Here is a 12,674-nt window from a genome sequence, read left to right as displayed (position 1 = left end):
GCTCTCTTGATTGACAGAAATCAGCTTATTAGTCAGTGAGTAGCATATGGCAAAGTTAGGTCTATACAGTGCAAAGCATGTCACTTCTAACTTTTGACAACTCTGGTAGGTTTCTTGAGGCAGGTAAGATCAGATGCTCAGAGAGTAGTTTATTATTTCTACCCTCCAATGAGTTTGCATGGCCGAGCAGGGATTTGAATTCAGGTCTCTTGAGACCTGATCCAGCATGCTGTCAACTACAGTACATTGAATCTCAGTGTAATTAACAGACTATGATAATGGACAAGTAAAAGATCAGTAGTATGGCTATGAGTTGTAATAGCTGTATATTATTTCCAGCAACTGAATATCAGTTGCTAGAGAATGTGATTGGGCCGATGTTAGTATATTCATATCTTGCTTGTGGGGTTCCCATAGGCATTTCATTGGTCTTCGGAAGGACAGTATGCTGCAATTTCATTGCTCATTAATAGTAAATATTCAGTCAATATCTGTCCTGCTTTTTAAAATTTGAATATTGTATCTATGAATATTGCTCTTCGATTCTCAACAAATAACAAATGTTTTCTTTGAGTAAGTGCTTTCCCCAGCAAATGTAATAATGAGCGAGTCTGCAAAGAATTTTGCAAGTCAGCATGAAGATTATGCTTTAATGTAAAACTTCTACATTTTGTGAGCCTCAGATCAAGTGATGTCAGTACCATTCTCCTGTGTATTAATGTAGCAATGGAAATGAATATCAAGAAGTTAGTGGAGCATGCTTTTTCTTTCTGGTAGCTATTCTTAGCAAAGCAGTGTTCCAAATCATTTGTAAGATTGCTCCTGAAACATTTGTCAAGCTAATTAATGTACAATTTCTTCACAAGCCCAGGATTCTCTTCCTATTCTCCATAAAACAAGAAGTATCCTTAGCATCACACCTGGTCTTCGGGTATCTGCTATATACAGTAGTTTAAAACAACTTTGTGAGTCTTTAGTTGATGTGCTTTATAAGAGTGAAATCCAAATTTTGTCCCAGCTACAGTAGATTGACTGAATAGGTCAGCACTTATGTAGGTCACATGAACTCTATGAGTGTTTTGATAAAGCAACCTCCTTTCATTTTGAAATCAGTGATGTTAAAATATGGACATAACTCCCCAACCATTCACTCATTCACAGAGCCTCATTTACTGCTATTAGGCTTAACATAATGCAATTAATCTGCATCTGTACACTTCTCTGAATATCTTCACCCAGTTATTCCGCTTGTGAAATACAGACTTCAGGTGTCAGGAACTCTGAGGGCCCTCAAGTTTTTAAAAAACTGTTCCTCCGTGCTGGAATACTGCGGGTTGTAAAAATACAACAATGGCACTAAAGAGTTTGAATCATTTGTGCTTGCTTGCAGAGGACTGGTTTCCCTGTTCCCTTTCACATACCTATTGTTTTTCATTATTAGAACCTTTCCCCTTTTTGATGGGCCAGCTTAGGGGTGGAGTGGGATGACTGTACTGAACTCTTAAACGTTATTAGCATTTCAATATGTGTATGACAGGTATGTTTACAACATTCTTGTTAAGTAAATTTTGTTAAATACCTGAATTTGATTTTCAAATTCAGTATACATGGTAGAAGAGAAAGCAAACACATTTTCTGGTCATCCCCCTCTATTGTTATAAAATGCAAACAATTAAAACAAAGCTCCTTCATTCTTTTCTTCCTAGAGTGGGCAATGGTTGCCACTTTTTGTACAACCCAGGACATACAACCATCTTGGTTTCATACGCTCTTCTGAAGCTGTAGTAAAACAAACCACCAAACAACCATGGAAATCCATGGTCGGTTGTAGCTTTCCTGGCTATTTGCTTTGAGAAGGAAAATGAAAGAGCTGTAGATACTTAGGCTAAGAGAATTCTGATGTCTGCATATATGTAGTGTCTCTTGTAAAATGCTTTGTTGAGATGTAGTTTTGTAGAGCGCTGTGGTAGAATGTATCTTCCTACCATTTTTTAAAAAAAACTGGTTGAAAAATTGATTTAAAACTACAGTAGTTTAAAAAAGAAGCTGTTCTTTTTTAGCAGTTACTAGTTGGATACTGATTTTACATTTTACATCTGAACTTGGTGCTTGAGAGGCCTTTCTTTGTGTTTACAGGTTCTGAGCTTGGATTTCTTTTTCCTTATCAGTGTGCCTAAAAGCTAGATTTATATTTTAAAACACGTCACCATCCATTTTGCTGCAGAGTAGGACTCCTTTAATACTTTCCACCTAAGTTAGGTTTTAATAAAAGAAAAAGATATGTGAAGTTCCCTGTAGGATATTATTTTACTTCATAGAGACTTTTCATGTGAATTCCTTTGTGTTTATATAGTATTCTGATGGGTTTATTTGTTTGGTAGATATTATTAAAGTACATATTTTATAAAATGCCTCATTCTATTATTTTGTTTAAATCTGTGAAGAAATAATTAAATGGATAACACATTCCTGGATCAGGGATTGTCTCAACATACTGTTTTTAATGTATAAAATATCTAGAATTGGTTTAGCCTTGCCTTCTTCTGCATAATACTAACAAAAATTAGATTGATTGTCAGTGCTGTTGTCTATAAAATGTCACCTTCTGTTGCTGCTGCAGCCCATTAGTTGCTCTTCAAGAAATTCTGCACTCACATCACTGATTGAATGATAAATTCTCTTCTGCTGATGTGACTGCTAATTCTGTTGGAGAGACTGAACACATTATAGGTAGGACTGTTTCATCTTAGTAGATATGTCCAGGAATCCAGATCCTTGATGAAGTCTAGCTTTCTGATGATTTTGCTCACCTGAAGCTATTGTACTTTGGGTATATCATGAGCAGACAAGACTAACTGGAAAGGATTATAATGCTAGGAAAATTTGAAAGAATTAGGAAAAGTGAAGGACCTAACATGAGATGTATTATAACATCCTTCAGTTTGCAATACCTGATCAGGTCTGTTTATGATAGGACATTTTGGAGTTCATTTTTTAAAGCATCATCTAAATCTGAAGTGACTAGATGGCCCATAAACACATCAGATCAGCAATGGAAAACCTTTGGCTCATTCAGCCCATGTTCAAGAGAATACCAAAAATGTATGGAAGAGATTGAATTTGCAACTTTGTGTAGAACATTTCATTCTTTTTTATGCAAAAGCTCTAGGTGGTAGCAATGAAACCTGAAGAATCTTTACAAATTAAGAGATGGTGCCTTTACCACCTTGTTTACAAATGTGGAAGCATTTATATAAAATAACATCCATATGAAAAACCAAAGTTACCTTGTAAACAAAGACCAGATGCTTTTGTTCATATGGCCATTCTTTAACTTTGTATGCATACAGTCAACAGAAATAACCATCTATTGTATCTGAAATGTGGGAAACAGAAGGAATCTCCCTGAAGAATGTGAACACATAGATGCTGGGTAACAGCATCTATCAACTGATCCTTCTATTCTAGAAGCTTCAGTGTGAGGTGATACAAATACTATTGGATGAATTTGACAATATGATTTTGAAGCCTACAAGATAGCACTAATAAAAGGGCCCTTGTAAGGGTCAAAGCTAACCATAAACTTGTGCAACATAGAGGGATTGTCAGCATCTAAAGCTGGGGTCTCCAAATTTCTGAGCGTGAGGGCTGCATTGCATATTTTCCACATTTTTGAGGGCTGAAGGAACTTGTGCACTCGTGCATACACGCAGCCGGCTGCCCGCCCACATGGACACTTGCCTGCACAGACAGGCACCCCTGCCCTCCCAGACACCGCAGGTGCGTATGGGCTGAAGGGAACAGGCTGGATAAAATGGCAAGGTGGGCTGGATGTTTGGAGAAACCTGATCTAAAGAAAAGCAGTTGCATCAGCTATTCCACAGACATGATTGTGATATACCTTGTATTTTAGAAATGCATAGAAACAGTCACCATCAGCACCCCAGAATGTCTAGCATTAGACTTGCAGCTGAGAGGCCTCATAGACAATGTGGAAGCACTATAGTACTCAATCCTGTCATCCAGATACCATTTGTTGCTGTCATGGAACAGGATTATATAGAGATAATAACAGTACAGATAAGTAATTGCGTGGTATCTTCCATTTACAAACCATCTAATGGAACCTTTTCTTCAGAAACCCCAAACAATTTTCATGAGCAAAAAATAAATAAATAAATTTTACAATTTGGAGACTTCAGTTGCCACAGCTCTTGGTGAAAACAATGGAAAAGCTGTGTTAAAACAGACAGGAACATCCCAACTCGTCTTCATTCATAATAACAATCTTTCCCCCTCCTTCAATAGTGGAAAATGAAAATGTGGCCATAACCTGGATTTTATATTTGCTAGTGAGCTGGGACGTGGTGGCGCTGTGGGCTAAACCGCAGAAGCCTGTGCTGCAGGGTCAGAAGACCAAGCAGTTGGAGTGAGCGCCCGTCGCTTGTCCCAGCTCCCACCAACCTAGCGGTTCGAAAGCATGCAAATGCAAGTAGATAAATAGGGACCACCTCGGTGGGAGGGTAACAGCGTTCCGTGTCTAAGTCGCACTGGTCATGTGACCAAGGAAGATTGTCTTCGGACAAAACGCTGGCTCTATGGCTTGGAAACGGGGATGAGCACCACCCCCTAGAGTCGAACACGACTGGACAAAAATGGTCAAGGGGAACCTTTACCTTTAGTGAGCATATAACCCAGTGGTATATGAAATAAGTAATCCAGGGGTACAGAACCAGCTGTCTCCATGTATGTATGTATGTATGTATGTATGTATGTATGTATGTATGTATGTATGTATGTATGTATGTATGTATGTATGTATGTATGTATGTAATGTATGTATGTATGTATGTATGTATGCATTTATTTATTTATTTATTTATTTATTTATTTATTTATTTATTTATTTATTTCCCACATTTCTCCTTAAAAAGAACCCAAGTTGGCTTATATCATTAAAAAGACAATATTGAAAACCTTTAAAAAGTTGCGTTCCAATGGGGGAAATACCTGCTTGTCCAGCAAAGATCCTCCATAGGGCAAGCCATTTTGTATCGCTGTCTTCCAGAAATAGCTCTGGAAAACAGCAGGGAGCCATTTGAAAACCGGAAAAGCAGCTGTTTGAATCATCGTAATGTGAAAAACTAGTTCCCGAAGCAGGGAACCGATCATTGTAAAACAAAAAAACCCAATTGAATCATTGTTTTGCGATTGCTATAGAGATCACAAAAACCTCATCATCAAGCGATTTCATCGTCAAGCGGGGCACCACTGTATTAGAAATGGTAATAAAATCAATACTAAAACACATTTAAAACAACAGAGCACAACAATCAATTTTAAAAACTCCTCTCAGACCACCAGTTATTAAGGGAAAGCCTGTCTACAGAGAAAGGTCTTTGTCTGTTTGTGGAAGGACAACAGAGATGGGGCCAGCCTATCTTCCTGTAGAAGGGAGTTCCAGAGCCTGGGAGCAGCAACAGAGAAAGCCCTCTCCCATGGCCTCACCAAGCCCACTTGTGAGGGTGGTTGGACTGAGAGAAAGGCATTCCCTGATGATCTTGAAGCTCAAGCAGGCTCATAGAAGGAGATGCGGTATTTTAGATGGAAATAGTCATGCAAAAGAATAATTATTTTTCGCTTTTTGAACAAAATCCCTTGAGGGAAGAAACCATTTTGGCTGGGCAGCAATTAATTTCTTTCATCTCAGAAACTAAAAGAGATAATTGGATAAAGCTCATGGAAGAAACAAATATGTCAAGAAGCAGTTAAAAGGCTAGGAGATTATTAAAGCCTTTTAATAACGACCCAACCTAGAGCCCTACTCATGCAACATTTTATGTAGCAAATCAGATAGGTTATCAACTCCTCATGAGTGACAGATCTGAACATAGGAAATCAAAATTTAAACTAGAAAGAAACAAGCAACTGCAGGCCAGTGACCTTAACAAGATAATTCAGCTTAAGCCAATTGAACAAAATTGTTTATAACTGCAAAAATGGCAAGGCAGCAGATGTAAATAAAATCTATATAGAACAAATAAAGTATTTTGGCATAGTAACAAAAGAGTGGCTCCTTAATTTATTTAAGAATTTCCTTGACTCTCTCAGGATTCCAGAACATTTGGAGAAAGGCACAAATGATTGCTATTTTGAAAGCTGGTAAAGAACCTACAGACCCAAAACACTTCATACCAATCTTACTACTTTGTCATCTTTATTAAGCGATGGAAATAATTTTTCTTAAATATCTAATGGTAGTAGAAGAACTACTCCTTATATCAGAACAAACTGTAAATATAACATTTAACACAATATATTGACGATAGGTTTGAAACTAGAAATATCACAGCCGACCTCTTGGCTGCATATGACACTGTACATCATCAAGTACTACTGCAAAAATTCTATAATGAAGAATTATAAGCTGACTAACATAATGGCAACCATTTTGTAAAATCGCAGATTTTTCATTAACTTTCAAGGACAATGCAGCAGAATGGAAGCATCATAAGAATGGTCTGCTGGGAGGCAACGTATTGACTTACTTTGTTTCACAGTATGTACACCAACAATCAACCACTTCGAGGCACCACTAATTTATTTGTCCTGACAATCTTGCACTTGCTGCTCAGTTGAACCGCTTTCTGATGGCAGAACATTTTCTAACAGATACATTAGAAAAACCTGGCAAATATTATAACAGAAATCATTTTAAACCAAGACATATTAAGAATCAAATATGTGCCTTCCATCTGAGAAGCAGGCAGGCATCTTGGAAAGTCAAATTACCTGGAAGAGTATCCAACTAGAGAATTGTCTTGTCCTAAATACTGAGGTGTTACTTTGGATCTTATGCTGACTGTAAGAGACACTGCCAAGATTCAAAGCAAAAGGTCTCCACAAGGAGCAGTATTAACAGGAACCAGTTGGGGCACACAGCACAAAAATGAAGAACTTCAGCCTGGCCCTGTGCTTCTCTGTAGATGAAAACCTCTACAGAGTTATAGTTCAGCCCGTACAAAACAGGTAGACGTAGCACTCTGTGAAAGCTTTAGAATGATCACTGGATGCCTGAAGCCAAGCCCTATGAATAAAATCTATTACTTAGTAAGTGTTTTACTCAATGACATTCAGAAAAATATAGTGGCTCATCTCAGGTTAAAATCAAGAAAGAAGATTTTCAGAACATGTGTGAATCCTGAAGAAATAGCAGAGCAGCATGTGGAAGAAAGAAAAAGAAAGAAAGAAAGAACTGGATTACTTGGAAGGCACTTTATAGGCCACAGAGTGCACCTAGGAAAAAAATTGGGGTGTTGTACCAATACAATCCTTTGCAAATGCAGAGAAAAGCAGGAAACTGCACACCTTCTGACACAAATAAAGGGGGGGGGAAGCCTTTGAAATACGTTAGAATTATTCTGCAAAAGATTAATTATTTCTGTAACATTGGACATTTCTACGCCACAAACTGACACATTTCTCTTTCCCATTTTTCTCTTGTTTTGCGAAAGAAAGTAATAATCTTTCCAAAGTGTAATTACCTGTGAATTGTCATTTCTTTTCTTGTGTGATACTGAAAACTGTTGTTTTGAGATAAATCTTTGGATTAAGGATGTCTCACAGAGAAATCTAAGCAGTCCCATATAGCAGCCACAGTACCTAGAATTCATTGAGAGAAACTATGACTAAAAAAAAAAGAGGTATAATGTAATGTACATTGTAATTTTGTGATGAAGATAGTATTTGCTGTAGAAAACAGTATAGCAGCTTCGTAAAATTTTATTGTTTCCAGAGTTTCATTAGCAGGTTACGCTATGCATACAGTACATTTAAAAGTGTAGTAGTGATTTGTCCTGAATTACTGACATATGTATTACTTCATCTGATCACAACAATGTTTCAGCATGTGTTTTCCATTCTGATTATGCCTTCTGCTTGTTTGTCCTGTTGACTGTGTTAGCCTGATAGCTAGGATGCAACCATGGATGTTTTGTTAGATGGTTAATGATAGCTACCACTTTCTGATTTTTAAATTAGGAAATGCTACATCACCCCAGGCGCAGCGACCTTCCTTTATGGATTATTTTGATAAACAAGATTCCAAGAATAAAAGCCATGAAAACTGCAATCAAAATATGCATGAATCCTACCACATATCGAAGAACGTCTTCCCTGATAACTGGAAGGTTCCTCAGGATGGTGATTTTGATTTTGTAAGTACTTCTGCAGTTTGCTTTTTAAATGTCTTTGCATTCTGTTTTAGAATTCTCTCTGTGTTATTTGTCAGTGTGAGAAACATAAGTATTTATATTTACTCCAGCATGCTTTAAAGTGCTCTCCACCAAAACAGAATTTTCCCAAGTGAATTGCTAAATCAAGCCTGTGGTTTGGGGCCCTTTCCCTCCAGTTTTTTCTTGTCTTTGGGAGTTTCTGAGTGTTTGGTATTTTTTGGAAATTATATCATATTATAGTCATGATGTGGAAGACAGGACGGCCTGGCGTGCTCTGGTCCATGGGGTCATGAAGAGTCGGACACGTCTAAATGACTAAACAACAACATAGTCATGACATCAGTTTGCTAACTCCCTTTGGTTTTCTATGTCTGATCCAGTATTTATTTGGGAGAGAGTCTGATGCTCTTAAACATGAAACATGCCATACATATATATTTTTAGAATTGTGAGCCATATACAGGTGGTCTGTGTTATGTGTATTTGTGTAGCTGCAGTACTTGTTACTGGTGCAGTACGTCATGTATTGGGAAAGAAGTTTTTTTTTACCTATAGACTAAATAGGAAACAGTATGTAGACTGGCACAAGTCATTGATTGCATCCATCATCATTGTATCATCATCCCATTTAATGTATATGACCGTTTTCTACACAGTGTGCCCTAAGAAGCTTACAATGCAGAAACAGCAATACAAATGCAAAAAAAGTCTATTGCGAACAATTCAAACATGTTATTAATACTAATTAATATTAATACAGTGCTATCAAGGTTTCCTTGAAGGTGTGCACCTGTGCAACTCTACCTCCCTCCATGTAGCCTCCCTCCTCCTTCCGTGCACAGATAGCAATAGTTTTCAGCCCCTTTGGTTCTGGTTGTGACGGAACCTCGTGCAGGGGAGGAATTGGATGCGTGAAGGTTAAACATTAGAGGGAACATTGAATGCTTACATTTTTAATTCAGTTCAAAATCAACAGTATCAAACATTATTCAATACTGTACTACCCAAATCTGAGCTGAATACACCAACCTTTCTATAACAGTCATGCATTAACACACATAATCAGCAACCACTTCCCTAAAAGTACAAAATGCAAGAAGCAGTGACCAGGATTCATACAATCTATGTGGTCTCTTGCTTGCTCCCCTGTCTCGTTTTGGGGCAGTGTGTGAGATTCCAAAAAAATAAGGTTATTTTTTATATTTTATTCTGTACTTTGTATCCTGCTATTTTTAGGGAGCTTGTCCTGTCGTTAGAGATATTGCCGTTCAGGAGACCATGTATTTTTAGTTTTTTTCACAGCCCTCATACATAAAAATACTACAGACTTCTTCAAATGTCTTATTGGTTGACTGATTTCTATCCCACGTTTCTCCTAGAAAAGAACTCAAGACAGGTAATTTTTTTTTCATTATTACACTCTTGAGTTCTTCTAGTATAGGACCAGATTGTAAGTTGGTGTTGTTTTTTTTGAACAGTGTAGTCTGAAGAAAATTTTACATACTGTCCTGAAGAATGTTTGAATCTAGGTTTATTTTTTGAATTAAAAGGCTTTCAAAAAGGTAGTGTGTACAGTTGGTCAGAAGCCTGAAGAATAAATCACTGTGGAGCATGAATTTCATACTTTTGTAAAATTGATATAAATGTTTTAGATTGCTGATGTACAGTCCTTAAATAATTCATACATATTATGAATAATGGATTGCTTTCATTGGTAAAGAACACTGCTCTGCCCCTTTTGTTGAAGTTTGGCTTAATGGTGTCTAGTTAAGGATTTTATTAGTGAAAGAAACCAAGATTTATTAACTTTGTGTGTTCTTAAAGAAATGTGCTAGCAATTTAAATTCCAAAAACGAGCCATCATCTAATCTGATTTTAGGATAAGGTCACTGTTTCCATCTAGATAAAAAAATTAATTAATGCCAGTCTGATACAGACGTCAGTATACTATGCCCAACCCCGCACATCAGTGGGTTTGTTACAATTCCACCTGGGTTGACTAATGGCAAGCATGAGCTCTATGCAATGAAATGATCCAGCGTATTGGTCCATGAATGTAGTACATAAGCGAAAAGAAATCAGGCAAGGCCTGCTATACTCTTTTGTTGCTTTTAGGACCATAGTTGGCTGGAGATGCTTTTGCCTATTTATTATTGTGATATAGTTGAGCACTTGGAAAACTGCTTTTAAGAAACATTGAATAACAGCTGCTGTTATAGGGCTGGAAATTAATTACTATTATTGTTACAGTGGGGTCTCTACTTAAGAACGTCCCTACTTAAGAACAATTCCACTTAAGAACAGCTCCATTTGCTGAATTTTGCTTCTACTTGAGAACAAAAATCCAAGATAAGAACAGGAAAAAAAAACTTTCCTGCTCTTTTTTTAACCTTAGGTCATCTTAAGTTAAAAAAAGTTCTCCCCCTAGTGGTAGAGAATTGTGGTAGTGGTATTAACCAGCTTTAATTAATAGTGGTAGTGGTATTAACCAGCTTTGCATTAGTTCCTATGGGAACTAATGCTTCAATGTACGAACGCACCTCTACATAACAAAAAAACAGCCAGAACAGATTAATTGGTTTTCAGTCCATTGCTTCAAAATTAGCTTCGTCAGAAGTGCTTTTAACACTGTTCCCTGACCTAAGGGGAAAAAAAAAGAAAAAATATCCCCCTCTAGTGGTAGAAGGTGGAATAGCAGCTTCCCATTAGTTTCTATGGACGGAAAAGAGCAGATACAGATTAAATGGTTTTCAATGCATTCCTATGGGAAATGCAGATTCTGCATAAGAACTTTTCCACTTGAGAACCGCCTTCCAATACGGATTAAGTTCTTAAGTAGAGACCCCACTGTACCTTTATAACAGTGGTCTTTACTTTCCCATTCCCCAAATATAACAAAAATAGGTACTTTTGGTATCTCAGAAAAAGAAAATATTATTACTCTGAGTTGTTGGCCTGTATGTACACAATACACTGCCCATCTACCTTGCGAACATGAGGAAGCAGAATGAGGCACAGCAGGAGTGAATCCTTGATTCACCTGATTTTTTTCCTTCACCATTTAGTGAAGTTGTACTCTTATAATGAGAAAAATGAACAAGTTCCATTTACCATGCAGACGAAGATCTCTCTCTCATTAAGTTAAAATTGTAATGTAATACAGTTAATAACTTTTAAAGCAGACTCTGAAAATATTAAATGAGTTTCATGTAATTTCTAGTCCAGAAGATGGTGAAAAAAAATGCAAGCACTGGTATAGTAGTGTGGTATATTAACATGTATCAACATTAGTGTGTCTACATCACAAGTGAGAAGAAGGTGCTTTTCAGTAAGTCTGAATTTACCTCAGGGCTACCATTCTGGAAGTTAGTTGTTAGGAATTACCTTCCACACATTTGTTTAATCTCCATCTAATGCCACACTGGCTAGTGGCTTGTAAGCTGATCACCACATCCTTGTAAGAATAAATTCCATAAATAAATGTGCATGTAATAATAACAATAAACAAGCAATTGTTTTGTTTCTCCTGAATCTTCCTGCTACTTAGTTTAAGGCGATGACCCCATCATACGAAAGTGGGAGAAAAACTTCTCTCTCTTCACTTCCTACACTATGATAATTTTACCAGCCTCTTATGTAACTGCATTTTGTTTAAAATAACAAGCCCACAAAATTCCAAGCCCCTGATATCAGCTGCACTTTTTTGTACTTTTCCAACTCTACAGTATCCTTTTTTGAGAAAGAAGTGTTCAGAGTTGGAGACAGTAGATAAAATGTACTTCTGTCAACTTAAACCAGATTGGGTCGCCAGAATTAATTAATTTTAATGTGAAGCTTCCTATCACCCTGTTTCTGTTTCTGAGGCTCCCTAGATCTCCCCTTAGACCTGGAAAGGTCTTTGGGACTCTCAGAACAAGAAGGAGGGCTTTTAATATTAAAAAAAAATCATTGCTGGATTGCCAAGTTGGTCTCAGCCCTAGCAGCAGTGGCCTGATATTGCTTCTTGCCAATTGAAAGCCCCCTAAATCACATGGCCTATTCTAGTGGGGCTTAGTACACTAAGCAACACAATTTCATCCAAAGTGTGGTTGCACCATGAATTTTTATGAAGGCAATATAACATTAGCAGATCTATATGGGGGTGCTGATAAGTATTGAGCCTTTCCCAGAAAACATTGAGCTAGGAAGCTGTAACTGCCACACTCTTCTACATATTTCCCCAGGAAGTCAATGCACTTGCAACATCTGTCCTGCAGCTTCTTAAGTCCCTGCAAATAAAATTCTTCTGACTGCTGGTGTAACCACTCATTTGCAGCATTAGTTGCCTCCAGAACACTCCCAAATCGTTGTTCCTTTAGGTGTTTTTTGAGTTTGGGGACCAGGTAATAGTCAGAAGGAGCCAGGTCGGGAGATTACAGTGGTGCCCTGCATGACAATGAT

General features: G+C 37.4%; 1 protein-coding gene across 2 annotated transcripts in view; it reads left to right on the top strand.

Moving 5' to 3' along the window:
* The window catches only part of STK3 (serine/threonine kinase 3), a 165,278-nt gene that overhangs the window by 97,982 nt on the left and 54,622 nt on the right, over positions 1 to 12,674 (top strand). For both annotated transcript variants that reach the window (XM_020785274.3, XM_072999173.2), the window contains exon 10: positions 8,041 to 8,216. In XM_020785274.3, coding sequence (XP_020640933.1) covers positions 8,041 to 8,216 — 176 coding nt within the window. The remainder of the gene's footprint in view (positions 1 to 8,040; positions 8,217 to 12,674) is intronic.

Source organism: Pogona vitticeps, chromosome 4 (genome assembly GCF_051106095.1).
Source record: "Pogona vitticeps strain Pit_001003342236 chromosome 4, PviZW2.1, whole genome shotgun sequence".
NCBI classification, from domain to species: domain Eukaryota; kingdom Metazoa; phylum Chordata; class Lepidosauria; order Squamata; family Agamidae; genus Pogona; species Pogona vitticeps.
This window is presented reverse-complemented; position numbering and strand designations above follow the sequence as displayed.